Raw genomic sequence first — 27,249 nt, forward strand, 5'->3', positions numbered from 1 at the left:
CACAGCTCTCTCCTCTCAGTACTTTTCCTGTGATCTCCAGCTGCCTTAGATTCTCTGACCTACTTCCTTCAGCCACCGCTTCATGTCTCCTCATTGTCTTGGTGCAACCTTCATTGAATGAGTACTGGCTATCCACTTGCTTCAGGTGATGTCCCCAGAAATGAATGTATTGTTTAATTGATGATCTGTCTGGCATCCTGAGATCCACACGTATTAAACAATTTATGGAAAATGTTTTAATTTTGAGAGTCAGCTGGAAAATTTCAGCAAGTAAACATTATAGAAAATCTTTGCTTTAATTTATCTAGTTTTTATAATTCAGAAAAGAATTATAGAGAAGATCTTAGAAAGTAGCAGAATACATATTAGCGATACATTAATCTAGTAACTTCATCCTGTGGTGGATTTAAACATCTTTTCTTTATATTTAATGTTTGTAACATTTAGTGTGTAGTTCTAGATGAAGTGCAAGAAACTGAGCATTAAATCTTTGGTGAAGAGTGTCTGTCTTTCTGACTTGATGCTCTTACTAAAAATAATTATTAATACTTTTTAAAAAGTCATTTTTGTAACCCTCTTATTATCTGCTAAAATTCATGCAAAAGCTGATCCAATGAGATTTACCTATCACTATGTTAGTTTTCATTTTCTAGTGGCATAAATTAATCAGAACTCTAGCATAAAGAATATTATGACTTAATAAAGCCATTGTTAGATTAGTATGACGTATTGAAAGTATGTTAATTTAGTGGAAAAGAGTGGCGTCTATCACAAGTAATCAGAAAGTCAACCTAGGTATATAAGAAGAAAAGTTAAAATAGATATAACAGTATAGCCTGGCAGGGCTATAAGACAAATGTGTGTTTCATCTTAATTTTTATGAAATAAGTGATGAGCAGTCCAAAGTTTTTAGCCATACAAAAATTGATTACCTATGTGAAACTTAAATTTATGGGACTAATTTTTTTTACCAGTGTTTCAATGAAATTACCGTTCAACTGCTTGTTTCTGTTTTACTTTAAAATGAGCTAGTGATTTGTTACGAGATAAGTTCTTTCAGCATAGCAAAATTTTACAAGTCCAGTCTCTTGAGACATAGCAAAATAAACATGAGTATAATTGAGCATGAGTACAAAAATACAAATTTCTGAGTTTTCCTTACTTTTAAATGATATGAAGCTTTTAAAAGTTTAAAATGTCACTTAGTTTAAAATGTCAACGATTACAGTAAAAAAAAAAAAATAATGTTCCAAGATACCGAAGGTATTTTAATAAAGAGGAATGGTTCATTTGGATTTTTTTCAAAAGATCAGTAATGTAATTTATATCTATACATAACACATACCTTTTTTCTCTCTTATTTTTGTAGGTTCTGCTGGAGACTTACATTTGGCCTCAATGTGAAATTAAAGTAGAAAATCACATCTACATGTATGTTGCTATTAGGATGTTGATTCACTGGTCATGCCTGAAGAGGGAAATTCAGTTCTAGATGGCTGACTGCCAGCAAAAATAAATGCTTACCCTAGATGTCAAGCATCTCTCCTTTTTACTGGAGTGAAAATCCCCTCCAGATACCAACAGAACATCACTGCAGAAAATGCTCCGCATTTTAAGGATGTCAGCAACCTAAATTCATGCGCCCTATCTGTACAGTTGTTGTGGATGGTTTACCATCTGAAAGCTCCTCAAGCTCTTATCCAGGCCCTGTATCTGTCTCTGAAATGTCTCTGCTTCATGCTTTGGGTCCAGTGCAGACCTGGCTGGGACAAGAGCTAGAGAAATGTGGCATTGATGCCATGATTTATACTCGATACGTCCTCAGTCTTCTGCTGCATGACAGCTATGACTACGACCTGCAGGAACAGGTATTTACATGTTGTAAATGTCTTGTGAAAATTTATGATTGTGTCTACATTTTCCTTCAAAGAGCACTTCCGTATTCTAGCACAAGTTAGACGGCTGGGGTCTACAAACTTTTAAGCTGTCAGTGAATATAGATGAGCCGCGTTACCAAACACACTGTTTGGTTCAGTCATTTTCTCTGAGATTTTCTTGATGTTGATTGCATTCTGGCACTGACTCTGGATCTTGTCACAGATGGTAATAGTTTGATGACCCGCTGCCTTTGAGTTAGCACTGCTCCAGAGTGTTGGTTTCTACTATTTAGGAAAATCACACATTGTGATTAGACGTTTTAATCGTTGGGTCTGTTATACTTCTTAACATTCCAAAGTTTAATATCTCATTTTATCTCCAAGAATGATGATAAGCTGCTTATTAATCAAAGTGTGTGTTTTGAATCAGTAGACTTAAAATTTTGGTAAAGCATATAACCTTAAAGTGGCCAATATACATTTTACTTGACTTAGGTGCTTAAAGTGAAGAAAGCAACCAAATCTATGTTCTTGAAAAAAATCTCAACTTCAGTCTCACTCTCCAAGAGAAGCTCCGGAATGTGAGGCTTGCTGAAAGGGAAGCAGAGTCATCAGCACTGAACGAATGAGCTCGGGGTGACTTCTGGGTACAAATTTCATGTAAAAGGGAGTGTTTTGGGAATTCCCTGGCGGTCTAGTGGTTAGCACTCCGCACTTCCATTGCACAGGTTCGATCCCTGGTTGGGGAACTAAGGTCCCACATGCCTTGTGTCACGGCTAAAAGATAAAAACTTTTTAAAAAGGGGAGTGTTTTGTGGGCAGTATTTGTTGTTGTTGTTTTAAACCGTTGTTACTAACACTGAAAGCAGGGACAAACTTTCATTGATGGAAGAATCTGGCTTTGACCTTCCAAACCACAGAGCAGTTTCAGAGTCCTGTACATACAGGGGGTTTCACAGCATGCCTAACATTCTGTCACATGTCAGTTGTGCAGAGTATTTTCCACTGCTGGTGTTCCCCATCCTTTCTAGCTGGACACAACTACATTTCCCCTGCTTCCAGGTTGCTTACTGCCCTGGCTGGTGATTATTAGGTCAAGTAAGGCTTTGAGGGGGTTGACTTAAAACCTAATAATCAGAAAATGTGTTATTTTGGTGGTCAGTATTTTGTATAATTTTCTTACCAAAGCTCTATTATTTTCCATCATCTTTCCAGTAAATGTACTTTAAGGGCAAGTAAAATGTTAAATCTACCAACATAGAAGAATTTTTATTTCCAGAAATGAGGCAGATATTTCTCTTAACTCAAAAATCAGGTACTTCAGTGGTAAATATGTACTCATAGGAAACAAATCGTTTTTTAGTAGGAGTTTAATAAGACTTCTCACTTCTTAAAATTGTGTATTAACAGTATCAACACCAATAAATTTATTAGCACAAAGTATTTATGTGTTAGGTGCTATAGTACATGGAAAAAGGGGTAAAACATAGGTCTGCTATTAAGATTATAATGAACACTTCCGTGATGAGACCTGTTTGTGAATCCCTCTGGTCTCTGTGTTCGCTGTAGGGCGTGGGGGGGTGGTGGTGCTTGGCAGCTGTCAGCGTCCTACTGTGTTGATCCTCCCTGTTCTGGTTCATTTTTAGGACACAGGACAGATAAAGGTTAGTGAAAACAGAGCATGTCTGGAATTACAAGGAGAATCCACAGGGAACTAAAAGGGCCCTAAAATCCTTTTCTGCTCAGCCCTGGCTAGCACAGTGCCAAGTCCCATGCTGATGGGGAAGGTCAAATTGAAAATGACCTTTCATAGGAGATGACCCGTAACTTTTCCGTGACTCAAGGAGGAGGATATGCTCACTGAGTATCCCCCCAGAGAGAGTCAGGGCATAGAGCCGAGGGAAGGGCCTGAGCTGACCTTCTGTGATTCAGACTCCAGCTAATGGGCATGCTCACCAGCCTGCTGTGGGTGAGCAAGCATGCCACTCTCCTGATCCCTGGGTCACACTGAGGGTGGGCTCACCCCTCATTTGGAGGCCAAGTGACTCCACTTTGGGGTGTTTGTTTCCTTGCATCTTTTCTCACTGCTCAGTCCTTGAATTAGTCTAACCTTGACTTGAAAATGGCTAGTTTTAAGGCCATTGCTTCAACTACTGGCCTTATTTGTCATGTTGAATTCATGGCTTTTCACAGTTTTGGCTAAAAGAAACACACAAAGAGCTCTTGAGTTCTGAGAAACAGATTTTGTACTTGTCTCAGCAGCCCCTGGTGATTGGGTAGGAAGTACAGCTGATCAGGCCCTGGTCTTGGTTGAGGCTGACTAACAAACAGAGTTACATGTAAACCTCTGATTTGGGCAGGTTTGTAAATACAGTTGTGGCATCAGCTGTGTACTGCATAGCTCTGGAGAACAACTGCCTTCTAATACGTAGATATTATAGGTGGGTCATAGTAATTTTATTTACACAAATTCTTTTTTTTTTTCTTTTTGTCAGGATTACCATATTCTGATAAATGTATGCTTAGATAAATCAGGAATTCACTCTACATCATTTTTAGATGTAAATATAAACTACTTTTCTAACCCATCGTTCAAGGTCCAGGTCACCTTTCTCTGTGAATCCACTTCTGATAATTCCTGATGAAAACAATGTCTTCTTCTTCCAAACTTGACCATATTTCTACCATAGAACTCTTAATTATAGTTATTAGAATGTATTATCTTTCCTGGTAGTTTATAAGATGCTAAATGGCAGAAATCATATATTCATCGTAAAAATTTTTTTAAACTTACTTTTTGAAATAATTTCAAACATCAGAAGGAATGGAAGTGTACGACAAAGAACTTCAGTCAGCCCCAGTTGCTAACATTTTCCCACTTTTGCTTTATTTCTCTCTTCCTTTTTATGCCTGTTTAGCCTACATAAATCAGCATATTATTTTATTTATTTATTTATTTATATATTTTTGAGTTTTTGAATTTTATTTATCTTTTTATACAGCAGGTTCTTATTAGTTATCCATTTTATACATATTAGTGTGTATATGTCAATCCCAATCTCCCAATTCATCCCACCACCACCCCCCACCCACCACTTTCCCCCCTTGGTGTCCATATGTTTGTTCTCTACATCTGTGTCTCAATTTCTGCCCTGCAAACCGCTTCATCTGTACCATTTTTCTAGGTTCCACATATATGCGTTAATATACGATATTTGTTTTTCTGACTTACTTAACTCTCTGTGACAGTCTCTAGATCCATCCATGTCTCTACAGATAACCCAATTTCGTTCCTTTTTATGGCTGAGTAATATTCCATTGTATATATGTACCACATCTTCTTTATCCATTCGTCTGTCGATGGGCATTTAGGTTGCTTCCATGACCTGGCTATTGTAAATAGTGCTGCAGTGAACATTGGGACGTGTGTGTCTTTTTGAATTATGGTTTTCTCTGGGTATATGCCCAGTAGTGGGATTGCTGGGTCATATGGTAATTCTATTTTTAGTTTTTTAAGGAACCTCCATACTGTTCTCCATAGTGGCTGTATCAATTTACATTCCCACCAACAGTGCAAGAGGGTTCCCTTTTCTCCACACCCTCTCCAGCATTTGTTGTTTGTAGATTTTCTGATAATGCCCATTCTAACTGGTGTGAGGTGATACCTCATTGTAGTTTTGATTTGCATTTCTCTAATAATTAGTCATGTTGAGCAGCTTTTCATGTGCTTCTTGGCCATCTGTATGTCTTCTTTGGAGAAATGTCTATTTAGGCCTTCTGCCCATTTTTCCATTGGGTTGTTTGTTTTTTTAATATTGAGCTGCATGAGCTGTTTATATATTTTGGAGATTAATCCTTTGTCCGTTGATTCGTTTGCAAATATTTTCTCCCATTCTGAGGGTTGTCTTTTCGTTTTGTTTGTAGTTTCCTTTGCTTTGCAAAAGCTTTTAAGTTTCATTAGGTCCCATTTGTTTATTTTTGTTTTTATTTCCATTACTCTAGGAGGTGGATCAAAAAAGATCTTGCTGTGGTTTATGTCAGAATGTTCTTCCTATGTTTTCCTCTGAGAGTTTTATAGTGTCCGGTCTTACCTTTAGGTCTCTAATCCATTTTGAGTTTATTTTTGTGTATGGTGTTAGGGAGTGTTCTAATTTCATTCTTTTACATGTAGCTGTCTAGTTTTCCCAGCACCGGTTATTGAAGAGACTGTCTTTTCTCCATTGTATATCCTTGCTTCCTTTGTCATAGATTAGTTGACCATAGGTGCGTGGGTTTATCTCTGGGCTTTCTAACCTGTTCCATTGATCTATATTTCTGTTTTTGTGCCAGTACCATACTGTCTTGGTTACTGTAGCTTTGTAGTATAGTCTGAAGTCAGGGAGCCTAATTCCTCCAGCTCCGTTTTTTTTCCCTCAAGACTGCTTTGGCTATTTGGGGTCTTTTCTGTCTCCATACAAATTTTAAGATTTTTTGTTCTATTTCTGTAAAAAATGCCATTGGTAATTTGATAGGGATTGCATTGAATCTGTAGATTGCCTTGGGTCGTATAGTCATTTTCACAATATTGATTCTTCCAATCCAAGAACATGGTATATCTCTCCATCTGTTTGTATCGTCTTTAATTTCTTTCATCCGTGTGTTATAGTTTTCTGCATACAGGTCTTTTGTCTCCCTAGGTAGGTTTATTCCTAAGTATTTTACTCTTTTTGTTGCAGTGGTAAATGGGAGTGTTTCCTTAATTTCTCTTTCAGATTTTTCATCATTAGTATATAGGAATGCAAGAGATTCCTGTGCATTCATTTTGTATCCTGCAGCTTTACCAAATTCATTGATTAGCTCTAGTAGTTTTCTGGTGGAATCTTTAGGATTCTCTATGTATAGCATCATGTCATCTGCAAACAGTGACAGTTTTACTTCTTCTTTTCCCATTTGTATTCCTTTTATTTCTTTTTCTTCTCTGATTGCCATGGCTAGGACTTCCAAAACTATTTTGAATAATAGAGGTGAGAGTGGACATCCTTGTCTCGTTCCTGATCTTAGAGGAAATGCTTTCAGTTTTTCACCATTGAGAATGATGTTTGCTATGGGTTTGTCATATATGGCCTTTATTATGTTGAGGTAGGTTCCCTCTGTGCCCACTTTCTGGAGAGTTTTTATCATAAGTGGCTGTTGAATTTTGTCAAAAGCTTTCTCTGCATCTATTGAGATGATCATATGGTTTTTATTCTTCAGTTTGTTAATATGGTGTATCACATTGATTGATTTGCGTATATTGAAGAATCCTTGCATCCCTGGGATAAATCCCACTTGATCGTAGTGTATGATTCTTTTAATGTGTTGTTGGATTCTGTTTGCTAGTATTTTGTTGAGGATTTTTGCATCTATATTCATCAGTGATATTGGTCTGTAATTTTCTTTTTTTGTAGTATGTTTGTCTGGTTTTGGTATCAGGGTGATATTGACCTCATAGAATGAGTTTGGGAGTGTTCCTTCCTCTGCAATTTTTTGGAAGAGTTTGAGAAGGATGGGTGTTAGCTCTTCTCTAAATGTTGGATGGAATTCACCTGTGAAGCCATCTGGTCCTGGACTTTTGTTTGTTGGAAGAATTTTAATCACAGTTTCAATTTCATTACTTGTGATTGGTCTGTTCATATTTTCTATTTCTTCCTGGGTCAGTCTTGGAAGGTTATACCTTTCACTGAGTTTGTCCATTTCTTCCAGGTTGTCCAATTTATTGGCATAAAGTTTCTTGTAGTAGTCTCTTAGGATGCTTTGTATTTCTGCGGTGTCTGTTGTAACTTCTTTTTCATTTCTGATTTTATTGATTTGAGTCCTCTCCCTCTTTTTCTTGATGAGTCTGGCTAATGGCTTATCAATTTTGTTTATCTTCTCAAAGAACCAACTTTTAGTTTTATTGATCTTTGCTATTGTTTTCTTTGTTTCTATTTCATTTATTTCTGCTCTCATCTTTATGATTTCTTTCCTTCTACTAGCTTTGGGTTTTGTTTGTTCTTCTTTCTCTAGTTCCCTTAGGTATAAGGTTAGATTGTTTATTTGAGATTTTTCTTGTTTCTTGAGGTAGGCTTGTATTGCTATAAACTTCCCTCTTAGAACTGCTTTTGCTGCATCCCATAGGTTTTGGATCATCGTGTTTTCATTGTCATTTGTCTCCAGGTATTTTTTGATTTCCTCTTTGATTTCTTCAGTGATCTCTTGGTTATTTAGTAATGTACTATTTAGCCTCCATGTGTTTGTGTTTTTTACTTTTTTTACCCTGTAATTGATTTCTAATCTCATAGCGTTGTGGTCAGAAAAGATGCTTGATATGATTTCAGTTTTCTCAAATTTACTGAGGCTTGATTTGTGACCCAAGATGTAATCTGTCCTGGAGAATGTTACGTGTGCACTTGAGAAGAAAGTGTAATCTGCTGGTTTTGGGTGGAATGTCCTATAAATATCAATTAAATCTATCTGGTCTATTGTGTCATTTAAAGCTTGTGTTTCCTTATTAATTTTCTGTCTGGATGATCTGTCCATTGGTGTAAGTGAGGGGTTAAAGTCCCCCGCTATTATTGTGTTACTGTCAATTTCCTCATTTATAGCTGTTAGCAGTTGCCTTATGTATTGAGGTGCTCCTGTGCTTCAGATGGTGGCCGCCAGGTTTCTGCACCGTAAAGCTGAACACTTCTCTGTGTAGTTTTCGGGTCACCTGTCCAGAGGAGACTTTGAGTTTGTCGTCCATAGATGACTCCCACCTGAATTAATTATTACTGTGATGGTCGCTAAATGATGATCTTTTTTCTAACTCGGTTATCCCTTGTACATTTAGTCATTGGCGTTGTGCTGCAGTGCCTTCATCTTTTTAAAATTAGTCTCCTTGTTGTGTAGAGAACACTACCGTAGGCCAAGTGCAGTGCCGCCATTTCCTGCCACATCTTGAAGCTAAGTGGTATTTTCCCTGCTTTTACTCACCTGGAAATATATGTTCGGAGGGGTTAGGTGACATGCCTAAGGCCAGGTGGTTAGTAATGAGTCAGGATTTAAACTCATGTCTGGCAGCCAAATCCCGTGCCCATTTGTTATGTCAGAGTTTTGTTTTTGTTGGCTTTCGTATGTAACAAATAATTGTTGAATGAATAACATTAAAACACTCTACGGTAAAGGCAAGTTTTAGAAACTATGTGGAATTGGTTTACTGTTTTTTTTATGCACTGTGGGCTTTAGAGGTGGGGAAAGATTGGTTTGTCTTCTCAGCTCACAGTTGAACTATGAGTTGAGTGCCCATGGAGCAGAAGTGAGCGGCAGACAGCGGTGTGCATTGCTAGGAGGCTCAGAGCATTAGCCTGGCTCCTGCAACTCTTAAAACAGACTGTGTTACCTTGTTCCAAAATATTTCATAGTCTTATTAAAAATGGCTGAAAGGAAAGCTATAGTAAAACTGTAATTTAAAGGTGGGAGGTAGCTTTTTTTGTCTTGAGGATCATGGTCAACAGCAAGTTCCCCATAACCTGTCATGAGTACGAAGAATTATTTTAGGAAGATGGAACTGCCTTTCACTACATCATTCTTATACAACCCCAGGCAGTCTTAGTTTTCCTATATAGCCAATTACATTAAAACCACCATCCAAGAGTTTATTAAAACATTTCTTATGTCTTTATATTTTAGTGTTCTCAGCGTCATGAAAGCTTTGTTTGTCTGGAGTCCGTGATTATGACAGAAAACCCAGCTTGATCTGTCTTAAACAGAAGTAATGGTAAAAAACAAGCCCATGTGCATCACGTACTGCATGTGAGCCTCAAGCTGGAGCACTCACTTCCAACACACGGCAACTCATTTAACCCTGACAGCCACCCTGCTGTCCCCATTTCATAGGTGGTGGTACTTAGACACGGTGGCTAAGTAACTTGCCCAGCATCACACAGCTAGTAAACATTGGAGCATTTATTGGTTTTAAAACTTGAAATGTCCATGGGGTAGGGCTGGCCTCAGCGGCAGCTTGAGAGACCTTCAAAGAATCAGTGCCTCATCTTGAAGTTTGCCTTCTCTGTTGCTGTTATTCTCGAGCTTCCCTGCTCCCCTCCTCACTGTAAGCCCAGACTCCCACCTTCATCCGTGCGTGACCTGACCCAGCTGCTAGGATGAGGGGACTTTGGTGCCAGGGCTGCAAGCACTTGGAACCATGAGGACTAAGAATTGGAGAGGGTGGGCTCCCAAGGAAATCTGGAATGATGAGGGTGCTGACCCATGAACAAGAAGCGCTCTCTAAATGCCTGTGTACAAAGTCACGCTTTCTTATTATAAATTTAAATTTTAGGAAATATTCCCTGATTGTACTACATTCTAAGATTTGGGCCTCAAACCACTTGCTAATGTTATCCACTCTCTTCATGATTTTGTTCTCTCTGCTACTTCTAGGAGTTTTATCTTTGCAGACCTCCTCTGAAATTGTCCTTTCATGATAGACCCTCAACCTGTGTGATTGCTTTAGATGTTCTTACGATGCTAGATTTTTTTTTTTAGGTCCCAAGACTCCCAAGAACTTCATTAACTGTTGCAGATATGGAGCAACTCTGGATTCTGTACAAGAATTAAACTTTTAATTGAGGTATAAAATGCATACAGAAAGGGTACAAATTAGTGAATTTTCACAAAGCTTGTATCTATGTAATTACTCCCAGAAAAATAAATAGAACATTCCATTGACACAGAAGCTGCCGCCACCCGCTCCCCACACGGTTTTAGAATTCCTCACGTGTCCGGAGGGGAATCCAGCAAACTGTGGCTTCTGTTTTCCACTCCTTCCTTTTTCTGGGATTCTGATGCCTACATCTCTAGTTTGTTCTCTCCAGCTCTGAGAGACCACCCCCAGCTCCACTGGTTTATTGCCTCTTAAAGGCTACCTTTTTCTCAGCCTTTTGTCCTGGGCCTGGAATGGGTACATTTCCCAAAGGAGAAAGCAGCCTTAGCTGTCCCTCCCTGGAACGGTTGTCCTTCCTGCTTTTCTCAAGGCCTGGGTGCCTCAATAGGTCACTAATGACTTAGCACGGGTGTTGGATGTTTGGTTTGGTTTGGTATGTTATCTGGCTTTTCTGGTTAGTCTGGGCAGGAGAGTTGATCTGCTGCCAGTTTTTTGGTTTTTTTGTTTGTTTTTTTTAAGGCAGTTTTTTTAGAGCACTTTTAGATTCATAGTACAGTTGAGAGGAAAGTATAGAGATCCGATATCGCCCGTGCCTCCACATATGCACAGCTTCTCGCACCATCAGCGTCCCTCGCCAGAGTGGTACCTTTGTCACAATCAACAGACCTGCATCGACATCGTTGTTACCTAAAGTCCATAGTTTCCGTGAGGGTTCACTCTTGCTGTTGTACATTCCGTGGGTTTGGACAGGTGTGTCATGACATGTATCCACCATTATAGGATCAGACGGAGTAGCTGCACAGCCCTAGAAATCCCTTTGCTCCGCCTCGTCATCCCTCCCTCTCCACTAACCCCCGGTGACTGCTGATCTTTTTACTGTCTCCATAGTTTTATCTTTTCCAGAATGTCATATCATCAGGATCATACAGAACGCAGCTTTTTCAGATTGGCTTCTTTCACTTAGTGATATGCGTTTAAGGTTCCTCCATGGCTTTCAGCGCCTGGCTGGCTCATCTCATTTTAGTGCTGAGTGACAGTCACTGTCTGGATGGACCACAGTTTATTTATCCCTTCACCTACTGAAGGACATACTGGTTGCTTCCAAGTTTTGGCAATTCTGAATAAAGCTGCTATAAGCATACGTGTGCAGGTTTTTGTGTGGACGTAAGTTTTCAGCTCCTTTGGGTGAATACCAAGGAAGCCTGATTGCTGGATGGAATGGTAAGAGTAAGTTTAGTTTTGTAAGAGACTGCCAAACTGCCTTCCAATGTGGCTGCACCGTTTTGCCTGCCCACCAGCAGCAGCGAGAGTTACTGTTGCTCCACGTTCTCGCTGGCATTTGGTGTTGTCAGTGTTCTAGTTTTTGGCCATTCTAAAGGTGTGTAGTGGTATCTCACTGTTGTTTAATTTGCATTTGCCTGATGACATTATGTGGAGCATGTTTTCATCTGCTTACTTGCTATCTGTATATCTCCTCTGATGAGGTGTCAGTTGAGGTCTTTGGCCTATCTTTTAATCAGGTTGTTTGTTTTCTTATTATTGAGTTTTAAGAGTTTTTTGTGAATTTGTGTAGCAGTCCTTTATCAGGTGTGTCTTTTGCAAGCATTTCTTCCTGTCTGTGGCTTGTCTTCTAATTCTCTTGGCATTGTTTTTCACAGAGCAGTTTATATTTTAATGAAGTCCAACTTACCCATTTTCTCTTTCATGGATTGTCCACCAGTTACTTTTTAAAAGAGGGTATTCATTTGTTTTCTTGTTTAGTTTGGTGTTTATTTTGCTTATCTTGTCCTCAGTCTTTCTTTGACCACCATATTTAAAAAGAAACCTTCCATTCTCAGTCCTCTTTTCTACTTAATTTTTCTTCATAACACTTGTTGCTACCTGGAATTGTATGATTATTTGTGATATTTTATGTTTATTATGTCTCCTCTGCTGGAATATACAACTCATGAAGTTAGGGACCTTGTCTGCCATGTTTTCTGCTGTATTCCCAGCCCTTAAAGCAATTCATGGGATGTAGAAGATGCTCAGAGATTTATTAAAGAAATGAATAGATGTGTGCTTCTTTCTCAGGTGTATGACTTGTTTGTGGAGGGGGAAACATGATGGATGTGAGTGCAGGTGTCATAGGTACACACTGGGGCCTGCCTGCCCTTCAGATAAGTTACTGTAGCTTCTTCCCTCATCACCACCACCACCTTTCCCATTTTTAAGTGTACAGTTCAGTGGTATTAAATGCATTCATAATGTGCAGCCATCACCACCATCCATCTCCAGAACTCTTTTCATTTGTAAAATGAAAACTTAATAATTCCCGTCTCCCCACAGCCCCTGGCAACCACCACTATACTTTTTTTTTTTTTAAATAAATTTATTTATTTATTTTTATTTTTGGCTGTGTTAGGTCTTTGTTGCTGTGCACGGGCTTTTCTCTAGTTGCGGCGAGCGGGGGCTACTCTTCGTTGCGGTGTGCGGGTTTCTCATTGGGTGGCTTCTCTTGTTGTGGAGCACGGGCTCTAGGCGCACGGGCTTCAGTAGTTGTGGCTCACGGGCTCTAGAGTGCAGGCTCAGTAGTTGGGGTGCACGGGCTTAGTTGCCTCGCGGCATGTGGGATCTTCCCTGAGCAGGGCTTGAACCCGTGTCCCCTGCATTGGCAAGCGGATTCTTAACCACTGCACCACCAGGGAAGCCCTACTTTTTTTTAAAAAATAAATTTATTTATTTAATTTATTTACTTTTGGCTGCTTTGGTTCTTTGTTGTTGTGCGTGGCTTTCTCTAGTTGTGGCCAGCGGGGGCTACTCTTCATTGCAGTGCACGGGCTTCTCATTGCGGTGTCTTCTCTTGTTGTGGAGCACGGGCTCTAGGCATGCGGGCCTCAGTAGTTGTGGCACACGGGCTCTAGAGCACAGGCTCAGTAGTTGTGGCGCACGGGCTTAGTTGCTCCGCCACATGTGGGGTCTTCCTGGACCAGGGCTCAAACCCGTGTCTGCTGCATTGGCAGGCGGATTCTTAACCATTGTGCCACCAGGGAAGCCCTATACTTTTCGTCTGTATGATTTTGACTGCTCTTAAGTACCTCGTATCAGTGGAATCATAGTGTTTGTCCTTTTGTGACTGGCTTATTTCACTGAGCATAATGTCTTCAGGGTTCATCCATGTTGTAGCAGGTGTCAGAATTTCCTTCCTTTTTAAGGCTGAATAATATTCCATCATATGGATATGCCACATTTTGCCTATCCATCCATCTATCAGTGGACACTCGGGTTTCTTTCACGTTTTAGCTACTGTGAACAATGCTGCTATGAACATGAGTGTACAAATATCTCATCGAGACCCTGATTTCAGCTTTGGGGGGTATATATCCAGAAGTGGAATCGCTGGATCATGCGATAATTCTGTTTTTAATCTTTTGAGGAAGTGACACTAGCTCCACCGTTTTACATTCCCACCAATAGTGCACAGGGTTCCATTTCTACATATCCTCACCAACATTTGTTATTTCCTGTTTTTTTTTTTTTTTTTTTACATAGTAGCCATTCTAATTGGTATGAGGGGTACCTCACTGTAGTTTTGATTTACATTTTCTCTGATGGTTAATGACGTTGAGCATCTTTTCTTGTGTTTATTGTCTGTTTGCATATATTCTTTGGAGACTTTCAAGTCCTTTTCCCATTTTTGATCTGGTTGTTTTGTTGTTGTTGAGTTTAGAAGTTCTCTATAGGTTCTGGATATTAACCCCTTATCAGATACATGATTTGCAAATATTTCCTCCCCTTCTGTGGGGTTTACCTTTTCACTCTGTTCATAGTTCTTTCAGTGCACGAAATTTAAAAATTTTCGCGGAGCCCAGTTTGTCTATTTTTTCTTTTGTTACCTGTGTCTTTGGTGTCACATCCAAGAAATCTTTGCCAAATCCAATGCTGAGAAGCTTTGCCCTATCTTTCTTCCAAGGGTTTTATAGTTTTAGCTTTTACATATAGGTCTTTGATCCATTTTGAGTTAACTTTTATATTTGGTATGTGGTAAGACTCAAATTCCATTCTTCTGCATGTGGGTGTCTAGTTTTCCCAGCACCATTTGTTGAAGAGACTGTCCTTTCCTCATTGAATGCTCTTGACACACTTGTTGAAAATAATTTGAGCATATATGCGAGGGTCTGTTACTGGGCTGTCTGTTCTAGTCGTTTGTCTATATGCCTATCTTTATGCCAGTACCTCACTGTCTTGACTTTTGTAGCTTTGTTGCAGTTTCTTTTAAATCCCTAATTAATTGTATCTTCTACCTCAGAGTCCATCATTCTAGAAATGTAGCTGGGTTATGGCACTTTCTGGTTTACCCACAGGTTAGATAAGAATAATCCTCGTACTGATTGCTAGTTGAGTTGGATCATTTCTGTATTCAACAAAACTTGTTTGTTCTTTCAGCCCACTTGTAACCTACTTTACAGTATATCCCCATTAGTGTAGCATTTCACTGCTTGGAAAAGCTGGCATTTGCAGTGTTTTCCTTTACAGATTACTATAATCTTTAACAATAACAGTGTACCCATCCTGGGTTCCTCAGGTGTCTTGCTGCATATACTATATTTCAACAATCATTCACTCAATAGACATTAATTTAAATTAACTTTACACATAAGGAGTATGAAAAAAAATTTAGAGTAGGAGTTAGTACTAATGGTGGGTGCACAAATTCATGTCCACAGACTCAGATACATAGTGAAAGGGGTGGGGGTTTTTTTTGGTAAAATCTTTTCATGGAATTGAGAAGATGTTTTGAATATCAGCACTGCATTTAATGCCTGGGTTTTTACTCACCACACGAATGGCCATGACGTGCTAGACACCGGTGGGCACCAGGACTGCAGAGATGATTGGGGGGGGGGCTCTGGGAGACGGCCATCAGGTTAGGGTCTGTGATGTGCTCTGGTTGTGCACAGTCCGGGACGTGTGCCTGGGTGGCAGCGGCGGCGGGAACCACAGGAAAGATCACGGTTGAACAGCCTTGAAGGAAGAAGAAAAGGCGGGTGCATACGAGGTCACAGGAGCAGGAAGGGGCCTGATACTGGGAGGCCAGAGGAGGATAGGGAGGGAGTGGGAGGAGATTAGACCGAGAGAGGCTAGCAGGAAGCTGATTTCAAAGAACCTGATGTGCTCTGCTGGAGGATTTATATTTTAGTCCTGGAGACAAAAAGAACCATTGCTATATTTAGTCAGCAGTACCAAATGGCAAGCATGGTAATGGGTGATCGGGTTGGGCAACTGAAAACAGGGAGACCAATGAGGAACTTGTTGGCTGAAGACCTAGCAGGGAAAAAAAAGGATGTACTTAACCTGAAGTTATCCTCATATAATTGGTGCTACTCATTTTTTAGAGGCAGTTTACAGTTCCTTTGAGCAGTGAGAAGTGAATTTATTACTGAGGCCTTTCCTCAGATTCTAGCTATATCTTTCATTCACAAGCAACCAAAAATTTGGCGTAAATCGCCTTAATTGGAAAAAAGAAAGTCTCGTACAGCTGCAAGTCCAGAATGAGGACTGGCCCTGCCTGGCTCAGCTCAGAGCTCACAGTGTCATTAGGGTGTCCGCCCGCCTCCCAGCACCAGCTTGGTTTTGCAGCCACTGCCGGGGACTGGAGGGCAAATGACAGTGAGCACGTTTCCAGCGTCCTGCCATCCTGCTCTCACACTGTGCGGAGGGTGTGTGTTCCCTGCGCTCCCAGCAGGAATCTTGTGTGGAGGGCCCATTTTCTAGTGCTCATTTCTGATTGGTCACATGCCTCTCTCTGAGCCAGTCTTTGTGGCCAGAGGGATGAAGGCCCACAGATGGGAGTGGCATTAGTCCCATTCAGACACTTGGTGGTTTGGTTTCTCAGGACTCTTGTTAACAGGAAGCTGTGGGAGGTGGGTGCCGCGCAGCGAACAGCAGACATCGTTGATCCCAGCTGCATTTCACAATGCCGTGGTCTTTTCCTTCCTCCAGTTCTCAGTTTCCTTTTTGATAGAAGACGGCAAGACAAAGTCAATCAAAACTCTAGCCTTATGTTACCTCACAGTAGTGTCTGGAAAAGCGCCTGACAATAGATTCTCGGCCTGAGAAGTCCTTTAGCCACATCTTCTTTTGGTGCTTGATAATTGTGTTCTGTCTTTAAGATTATGACTTTGAAGAATCATAGTTGATTTGCTGAGTTTACCTAGTAAATATTTGACACATGCGTAATATTCTATGTTTATGTCTAAGTGGACTTTTAAATAGTATAGTACAGAAAATATAGCAAGTAAAATAGAAATATCTTGAGCTTTTTTATACTGTGTTCTTTTAAGGTCTAATTATTAGTTCAGTGCTAATGGGAAATGAATAAGTCATAATACATTCACACAGTACATGAAGGCAGAAAAAAATAGAATAAGGGAGCTCTCAAATACAGTAAGTGGCAAGAGCAGGATGCATAAAAATATATCTAGTATACTAGTGTTGGTATAGCTTTTGCTATAGACTTGATGGTGTTTCTTAATGAATTCAGCCTAAAATTGCAAGGCAAAGCAGCACGTATAAGCAAAATTTGTAATGTGGTAAAGTCATTCTAACAGCTAACGTTGTTTGAATCACAAATAATGTCAAGTTGCTTTATGCATTTTCATTATGTCAAAAGTTAAAACAAGAAACAAAATCTCCATTCCCACACAAATTTGCACTGGATATGTTGTCCAAGGTCAAACTGCAGTTCTAGCAGCATTTTTCACACCTTGACACAGTGCAGAGGAAACGTCTGTATCTCAGAATCTATTTAACTTCAGTGAGAAGCTCCCACCTAACTTTCACTTGGGAGTGATTGATTGCAATATGATGACATGCTAAAAGGCACGTATCAAGGGAAGAAGCTAACAGAATTTTATAAATTCCTTCTAAGCAATTCATCTGCTCCATTGAACCCATGCCTGTGGATTAATATCAGTAAAGACATTTTCAAAGATGAAATTCATAAAATCTTAAAAATCAGCTTTAACAGGGTAGTTAGGTAAGAACCAAAAAAGACATCTAGATTGGAAAGGAAGAACGGAAACAATCTCTATTGACATATGACATGGTGTTGTGTATAGAAAATCCTAAGGAATGAAATTAAGAAAAGTCCATTTACAATAGTATGAAAAAGAATAAAATATGTAGGAATAAATTTAACAAAAGAAGTGTAAGACTTGCACACTAAAAATTATAAAACATCATTGACAGAAATCAAAGAGACCTAATAAATGGAAAAACATTCCATGTTCATGATCAGAAGACTTAATATTGTTAACATAGCAATGCTCCCCAAACTGATCTACAGATTCAAGGCAATCCCTATCAGAATCCCAGCTGCCTTTGTTGCAGAAATTGGCAAGCTGATCCTAAAATTCATACGGAAATGCAAGGGACCAAGAATAGCCAAAACAATTTGAAAAAGCAGAACAAAGTTGGAGGACTAACACTTGCCAGTTTTAAAACTTACTGCAAGGCTCCTGTAAGCAAGATGGTTTGATCCTGGCATATATATGGCTGGCCGTATGTAATGGAACTGAGAATTCAGAAATAAACCTTTGTAGTTTCCAACAAGACCATTCAATGGGGGAAAGAATAGTCTTCAACAAAAGGTGCTGGGACAACGGGATAACCACGTGTAAAAGAATGAAGTTGGACTCCTATCTCATACCACATACAAATATTAACTCAAGATGGATTATAGACCTAAATGTAAGAGCTAAAAGTATAAAACTTAGGAGAAAACATAAGAGTAAATCGAGTAAATCTTCATGACTTGGATTAGGCAATGGTTTCTTAGATACCAAAGCACAAGCAGCCAAAGAAGATATCAATGTATTAACTTCATCACAGTGAAAAACTTTTATACTTCAAAGGACATCATCAAGAAAGTGAAAAGACAACCCATAGAATTAGATAAAATAGGGACTTCCCTGGTGGTCCAGTGGTAAGAAATCCGCCTTCCATTGCAGGGGACTCGGGTTTGATCCCTGGTCATAGAACTAAGATCCCACATGCTGCGGGGCAACTAAGCCTGCGCGCCTCAACTAGAGAGCCTGCGTGCCACAACTAGAGAGAGAAAACCCGCACGCCACAACTAGAAAGAAGCCCACGCCGCAACAAAAGATCCTGCATGCCTCAGCGAAGATCCCGTGTACCACAACTAAGACCCAACGCAGCCAAAAAAATAATAATAATAAAGAAAATAAATATTTAAAAAATGAATTAGATAAAATATGTGCAAATCATTTATATCTGATAAGGGATGTGTATTCGAATAGATAATTTAAAAATGGGCAAAAGATTTGAATAGACATCTGTCCAAAGAAGATACACAAATGGCCAATAAGCACATTAAAAGGTGCTTAACGTCATTGGTCATTAGGGAAAATGATGAGATACCACTTCATCCTCACTAGGATGGCTAAAATAAAAAACACAGACGATAACAAATGTTGGTGAGGATGTAGAGAAATTAGAATCCTCATATACTTCTGGTGTGATTGTAAAATGGTATAGCTGCTTTGAAGAATAGTCTGGCAGCTCTTCAAAAGGTTGAATATAGAGTTACCATGTGACTCAGCAATTCCACTCCTAGGTATATCCCCAACAAGATTGAAAATACGTGTGCATACAAAAACTTGTATATGAATGTTCATAGCAGTATTATTCACAGTAGCCGAAAGGTGAGAACAATCCAGATGTCCATCAGTGGATGAATGGATAAACAAAATGTGGTATATCCATGCAGTGAAATATTATTTAGTCATAAAAGGGAATGAAGTACTGATACATGCCACAACATGAATGAGCCTTTAAAACGTTACACTAAACAAAAGAAGCCAGGCAGGAAAGGATGTGGATGGTATAATTCCATTTATATGAAATGTCTAGCATAGGAAAATCTATAGAGACAACAGATTAGTAGTTACCAGTGACTTGGGAGAGAGAGGAATGGGAAGTAACTGCTAGTGGGTACAGGGCTTATTTTTGGGGTGATGGAAAATGTTTCAAAATAAGGTAATGGCGGGACTTCCCTGGTGGCGCAGTGGTTAAGAATCCGCCTGCCAGTGCAGGGGACATGGGTTCGATCCCTAGTCCAGGAAGATCCCACATGCCGCAGAGCAACTAAGCCTGTGCGCCACAACTATTGAGCCTGTGCTCTAGAGCCCGCAAGCCACAACTACTGAGGCCCGCGCGCCTAGCGCCCGAACTCTGAAACAAGAGAAGCCACCGCAATGAGAAGCCCACACACAGCAACAAAGAGTAGCCCCCGCTCGCCGCAACTAGAGAAAGTCTGCGTGTGGCAACAAAGACCCAATGCAGCCAAAAATAAATTTAAAAAAAATAAGGTAATGGTGATTGTTGCACAACCCTGTGAATTATACTAAAAACCACTGAATTGTATATTTAAAAAGCAAATTCTATGGTATGTGACAAATAAAGCGAGTGCCAGACACGTGTTCTAGGTGAAGAGCTACAGGAACTCTTCTCATTTCTCTATTCTTGACTTACGAGTATTCCATTTAAAAAACGAAAAACTAAAAACAACTTTCCACTGTTAAAGGAGTATGACCTAGTTACAAGAAAAGTTATAGATTCCTATTCCTGCTCACCAAGAGACAAGCTTCTTGGTGGCCTCTTAGTACATTTCTCTCAGACATTTTAATGCACATTAATAGGTGTGCATGTGTATTTTAACCAAAAATGAGATCATACTGTTGTATAAACTACTTCTCTTATATATATTGTGAGTAGCTTCCCATGTCAGTAAATACACTTCATAATCTCTTTAATGGCTGTAATATCTAATTGCCTGGATGAATTATAACTTATTAACCAAGTCCTCCTGATTTGACATTTAGGTTGTTTCTACACGTTTGCTGTTATTGACAGCTATATGATGAACATCACTGTAGCTAAATCTATGCACACTTTGGTGATTTTTTTTCCTTAGGCTAAATTCCTGGAAGTAGAATTATTGATCAAAAATACATATGCATGTTTAAGATATTTGATATGTATTGTCAAACTGCCCTCCAGAAGGAGTGTGTGTCCATGTGAATTTTGAAAGTCCCTTCTGTCTGTATAATAAAACTTTATTTGGACCTTTGAATGTGTTATTAACCCTGCTGAGCTTTAATATAGCTCCAGTAGTGGACTTCCACCACTGGACCACCAGTGGACTTCCCTGGTGGTCCAGTGGGTAGGACTCCATGCTCCCAACGTGGGGGGCCGGGGTTCAATCCCTGGTTGGGGAACTAGATCCTGCATGCTGCAACTAAAAGATCTCGCATGCCGTAACTAAGACCTGGCGCAGCCAAAATATAAATAAATAAATAAATAAATAAATAAATAAATATTTTAAAAAATATATATATATATATGTAGTTTCAGTAGAGAAACATGTTTATAATGCTGAGTAAAGAGAAAGCCAGTCTCAGCAACTCAAACAGAAAGGAGTCCTGTTTTCAGTAATTACACAGAACTTTTCTACCTTCTTTGTTTTATACGCTGTGAACAATAGAGGAAAATTATAACATTTTCCTCTGTCTTCAGAAGCTTCAAATCTACGTTGTTATGGTTCTGTTTCTGCTCCTGTGAAAGGACAAGCTCTGTCTCCAGAAGATATCGCTGATAAGGAATGTCAGGTTTCAGGTGTGGTCCAGCCAAACACATTAGATAAATGGAAATATACTGAGAGTTCTTACTTGGCCATCAAGCACATTTTCCCTTGGCAAATGGAATTGACACCACTCAGCCAGCAAATATGTTTTTCGGGTTCACGAGATCTGCAAACATGCCCAAGAAATTAAATAAAATGTATGTTAATTATGATGAGTATAGAGGGGAGGGGTCCTCCCACTCTTATCTGGTGGCATGAAAGTAATTTTATGTATTTGATCAAAGTAAAGATTGCCTACACAGTTTATGGTATATGATTTGATCCAAGAGATCTTTTGAATTTATTATTATTGTGCTTTTCCTTTCTTCCATCTCATTCATTAATTCATATCTATTTCCTGAGGCCCCACTGTAGGCCAAATATTCTTCTAAGGAGTTTTCTTAATTTTGCCTTTGTCTTTCTTTCTAATCTTTCCCCCCCTACCCCCCCCCCCCCCCGGCCTTGTCTGTCCACTGGTTTTAATAATAATTTACCAAATGAAGGGCAAAATGAAGTGGCAAAGCAATTAAAAATACTCAAGTCCCAGTTTAGGGAGGTAAAGTAAACCTACATCTTGGAATATTGTATAACCAAAGAATTTGTAGTAACATGGGGGTAATGTTTACAATATAAGTTAAGTACAAAATTGTACAAATAGTGTGAATTCAATCGTGTTTTTTTTAAAGCATGTGAAAAAGACCAAATGAAGCAGACCAAATTGTTATAATTTTCTCTGGGTGGTAGGATCGTGGATGATTTGCTTTCTTCCTGCTTTTCCAATTTTCCTTAGTTTTTATAACGGGCATATATAATCAAGGGGAAAATAAGCTTAAAATACATAAAATATTTTATATCTGTTGTTTTTTAGACTGCAAGATATAGGAATGAACCATTCACCTGTTAAATGTTATGATCTGCTAGTAAGGGACTTCCCTGGCAGTCCAGTGGTTAGGACTTTGCCCTTCAACCGCAGGGGGCATGGGTTCAATTCCTGGTCTGGGAGCTAGGATCCTGTATGCCGTGTGGCGCGGCCGGGAAAAAAAAAAATCTGCTGGTAACATGAACAGTCATTATTGACGAGTGGGAAGTACAGAAAAGAGGACATTTAATTGTGTGTATAGTTTAGAATTTATACTGAAATTTAAATGATAACACTTGAATTTACATGTGAATGAGTTTATTAACATTTTCTATAAATATAAATGGGTCAGATTTATTGAGATCATAAATCCTAAATAATAATTACTTCAGGAACAGATATCAAAACAATGGATTATTCTGAAGTGTTCTGATTGACAATGTCCTGTGGTCTCTTAATTTATTAGTGTGTACCAATTTGTGAATGAAAATAATTTGGTAGGGGAATATATGTGTAAGTATGTGGGAAATAATAAGTGTTTGAAACTTGTGATTCAGCGTTGATCATTGAAACTCGTCCAATCTTATTTTAGGAGAATGACATCTTCCTGGGCTGGGAAAAAGGAGCTTATAAGAAATGGGGAAAGAGTAAGAAAAAGTGCTCAGATCTAACTCTAGAAGAAATGAAAAAACAGGCTGCTGTCCAGTGTCTTCGATCTGCTTCTGATGAAGTAAGTTTACATTTGATTTCTAATACTTAGGGGAGGAAAAAAGGAGGCGGTGTTTCTTAAAAGTTTACCGATAATACATCTTGACCAAAAAAAACTTAGAAAAGTAAAGTACTCATTATCTCACCAGTGTTACGTAAACATTGTCATTTTTTCCTTTATAGCATTTTTCTATATATATTGAGTTTTATATAATATATTCTTTTTTATGTACTATTGTAATTGGAGAATACATAAAATTTTATATATTTTTTCCCCATTTAACATATATTTCATTTTGTTATTATTGATACATTATCTTTATTCTTTTTAGTGGCTAAGTTATATTTCATCAAATAATATTCTAATAGCCACCTAATATATTCTTTATTACTGGATATTTAGATTGCTCTTGATTTTTTGTTATGCTGTCTAGAATATATTCATGCGTGGCTTTTCCCATGGTATATCTATATATTTTGGATATATTGCTGGAAGTGGGAAAGCAGTTCTAACATTTAAGAACACTATGTTTGCTTGATTCATAATTTTTTGTTTGTTTTTAAGGAAAATATTATAAGATTGTTTTAGTGACCTTTTAACGTTTCATGTAAAATATTTCTTATGTCCTTCAGCATCCTGAAATAACAACATAGTTTTAGAACATAATCGCCTATTTAAATTAATACTCTGATTCTTTGTTACTCACTATACGATATAATCTCTGAGATCATAACTACTTAGAAAATTATTTTGCTTTTACCATGCTATTTGAGATAGTGTGCTTTAAGCACCTTTACAATTCAAAGTTAAATTGAGAAGATTCATACCAGGTGTGTAGAGAAGCTTCCGACCTGCAGAAACTTCCTTCCTAAATTAAGTTATCAGGCGGTCTGATGTTGGGGGTAACCAGCTTTGCTCCATTTGATAATCTGCAGAAGTTCTGTTTTGTCTCCCACGTACCACACATGCCCTTGACAGCTTGTTCAGTGCTTCCCAGCTGTGTGTTCTCATCCTGCTCAGAGTTGTCTGTGGGAGCCCGACTCCCTGGCCTGTGCCCATGGTACCTGGTGCATACCCTCACATCCTAAATGCAGTTGTGCATTTCTGTCTTCCCTTCACGACTGTGCTCCTTGGACGCCAGGACTGTGAGTTCCCCATCTTTGCATCTCCTGGTGCCTAGCGGAGTGAGTGCCTGTCGTGTAGAAGGTCCTGCATTTCTCTTGAATTGAGTTGAACCTCAGTTTCCAAAGAGTCTTCCACTTTAATCCAGTCCTTCTTTTTCCCCTTCCCACTGTTTTCCTCTCCCTCACCGCTTGGATTTTTTTTTAACTTCTGATTTCTTGAAGCTGCTGCCTCATAGACTGTGGGATAGGAATTTGGAAGTTACCACTCATGTGGTTATCTTAGGTACCTTTTTGTTACAAAGAGAAGGAACATAATTAACCTAGTTTAAGAAAAAATGGAAATATACATAAAGGTTACAGGGATATCTCACTGAAACCCAGTACTGGAAATGCAGCAGCCTGGGGAGTGACCTGAACTGGGAACCAAATGATTGGCAGCCAAAGTCATTTTCTCTAATGACCCACAGTCTCTCATTTGCTTCTCTCTGTGTTTCTGGGTCATTCCCTCTCTACCTGAAGTCTGGCTTTCTCTGCTTCGGCACACGCATGGTGAAAAAATGACCATTCTAGCCCCAGCCCAGCATGACTGCTGAAGTCTGGTACCCAACCCCATTCAGTTGAGGGAGAATCTGATTTGCTAGGCTTGGGCCAGTTGTCCACCTGTGCTTTGATAAGCTGTGGCGAGGGGACAGAGTCGCCTGCAGGTCCACTCCTTCAGCAGGGGCTGAGTGATGGGCAGTCCTCAGAGAAACGGGGGTGGTTGGACAGGTACCCAAAAGGTGTTTTCTGTGTGACACTGAAGGGGCTAATAGATTGGTAAAGGAATTCAGAGCTTTTAAAGGAATTGAAAATGGAGATGGTTTTTAAAAGTGAGAGGTTAGTTCAGGTAAATTCTTTGAGCAAAATCCAAAAAAGCTACTGCTGAGTCATGGTTGGGAGGAAAATATGAGTAGGGAGTTTCAATGTGGGAAAGGATCTTATTTCTGCTTTGGACCAAAGTTGCTGAGAAATGACTCTAGCCTTCGACTCATGGTGAAGTGGACTGAAAAACAAGGACAGCTGAAATCAACTGTGGGCGAAGGGGGAGCACAGGCACCTTGTTGTGTGCAGTGCAAGACCCTGCTCCTCCGACAGCTTTTGGAGTGTGTGTAATTCATCCTAGCTGAGCATGATGTGTGCCAACAAAGAACTTGGTGTCAGGTAGAAACAGTGCAGGGGAGGAGAGTGGCTTGCACAGATCTTTGATTCTTTAAGTTGTTGTTTTAGAAAATGCTTTCCTTTGCCTGGCAAAGGCAGGATTTTTGTTTTCAAACCCAATGAAGCATATTTGTCCTAACTCTTTCTTTCTCATTTCATTAAAAATTATTGCGTTCTTTTTCCTAATAAGGATTGTTTTTTTAATCTTACCAAATTAAAGTCGGCTGAGGAAGTGAATGTGCCAGTCATACACCAGGAGCTCAGCCGAGTGCCTGGGGACAGAGTGAAAAGGAAGTAGGAAGTCCTCAAGACCCCGAGCCGCCTGCTGTGTGTGCATCAGCGCACAGCCCCCTTAAGACAGCTCACCTGGCTCTTGGGAGCCAATGGAAAGAAGTTGAAAAGAACCCTCTCTAACTATGGCCTGTAACCATGGAAAGGATTCACTGTGGTCACTTATGAAACTGTAGGGTGGTTTTTTTTTTCTAGAATCTGCCTGGTGGCTTCAGTGAAAAGAAGAGAGCAAAGAAGGCCCTATGTAGGAAATTATAATGCAGAGTTCTATTTTATCTTATATTTTTGCCACAGTGAATGTTTGCACATGGGTGTGTTGTTCATTCCCTAAATACTGAGGATGGTAACGTTCGCGATTCTGTGCTTTGCTTTCCCACCCAGTTCTAATGCCAACTTAGACCCCTTCTTCGTGCAGCTCTGTGTAGTCACTACTAACTGATCAGAGTCAAAAGCCACTAACAGGTTTACAGTCTAATTGCTTAAAATGTTAATGACATAATCACAAGACAATAACATAGGTGATGCTATCACTGTATTAGGTAGGTAGGTAGAGGTGATGTTTTGCGTTACATGTGAGATGAATTCTTGTTACTTTCGTGTGTGCATGTGTGACTGTTACAGCTACAATATTAGCTGTTATCAGACTCTTCGCTGCGCCATGGTTTAAATAGAATGGTTGACTTCTCTGACTGTAGTTCTACATCCCTGTGGTGTGATGCTGTGCCTCCACTTAATCCTTGCATCAAGTTGTACCCACATTTCAGCACGTCTCTGAACTCGCTCAGCCCAATATTTATCTGAGAAACGTCACCAAAACCAGAAGGAAACTCAGTTATGTCCGAATTTAATTTTATACATTGATGATAGTTTGGCAACACCCGTGAACATCTGTGAGCCATTGTTTATTCCTGTTGGGGACCATGACCTTTAATGGGCTTTGTTGTTTGTTAAGTCCCAGCTGAAACTGCCTTTGCTAATACTCTTCGTTTAAACGTGCAAATAACATGGAATTCTCTGGTACTCATTTTTTGCTATAACATTTTGCATTTGCTTTGAGTGCAGTTAGTAATGGGGTCTGTAAATAAGAACGGTGCTGTGACTCAGCGATAGGTCACTCAGACCTCCCCCAGGTGGGCATTTTATAGTTACGTGATGTTATCCTAAGTTGTTCTGTTTCTGTTACCAGTGGACATGGCACATGCCTGATGTGGTTACATATATCCACACCTCCCTTTCTCCCTTTTAAAAACATAAAAAGTGGAACTGTGCCAACTGTTGTGTTTTGAATCCTCAAGTTTACTTGGTTCTGTTTTCTCTTTCCCCAGAGTTGGAGCTTTTCATATTGCTTTGTTTTTGTTTTTAATAATTAGTTATATTTCTGTTTTATTTTTATTGAGCTCCTTAAAACTGAATCAGAGCTAGTATTTCATCTCCCATTTTGGGAATGGCTAGAATATTAGAAACTCAACAAGGCCCTGTTTGGGGAATAAAGTTAGGAGGCAATGATAACTTATTTCAATTAAGTTAGTCTTGAAAGTAACAGCACTGCAACTTACCCTGGGTAACTGACTTGATCTGTGGTTATTTAAAGAGTCTTGTAGAGGATTTATGTCCTCGGTACAGTGAAGTCTTATTGCAACTGCTCATATTTTCACATTCAGCTAAATAAGTTCACCAGTAAAATTCTTTTTGCCAGTAAAAGTACATAGTACATCTCAATATTTTGCGTATGTATTGTTTATATGCTGTACAGGGTTGTGTATAAAAAAACGTGTAAAGTCATTTATGGCAATTTACTTTCAAGGTTAATTTTGACCATATACATTGTTTCTTTGCATGCTGACATTTGAACTTATCCATTCTGGAT

General features: G+C 39.3%; 1 protein-coding gene across 6 annotated transcripts in view; it reads left to right on the plus strand.

Annotated features, from left to right (window-relative positions):
- The window catches only part of KIAA0232 (KIAA0232 ortholog), an 88,916-nt gene that overhangs the window by 31,882 nt on the left and 29,785 nt on the right, over window positions 1-27,249 (plus strand). For all 6 annotated transcript variants that reach the window (XR_011073969.1, XM_068543470.1, XM_068543474.1 and 3 more), the window contains exons 2-3: window positions 1,370-1,868; window positions 22,654-22,791. Coding sequence is in view for 5 of the 6 variants with exons in the window: in XM_068543470.1 (XP_068399571.1) it covers window positions 1,638-1,868; window positions 22,654-22,791 (369 nt within the window). In the remaining variant the exon portion in view is untranslated. The remainder of the gene's footprint in view (window positions 1-1,369; window positions 1,869-22,653; window positions 22,792-27,249) is intronic.

This window comes from Eschrichtius robustus, chromosome 4 (assembly GCF_028021215.1).
Source record: "Eschrichtius robustus isolate mEscRob2 chromosome 4, mEscRob2.pri, whole genome shotgun sequence".
Taxonomy (NCBI): Eukaryota; Metazoa; Chordata; class Mammalia; order Artiodactyla; family Eschrichtiidae; genus Eschrichtius; species Eschrichtius robustus.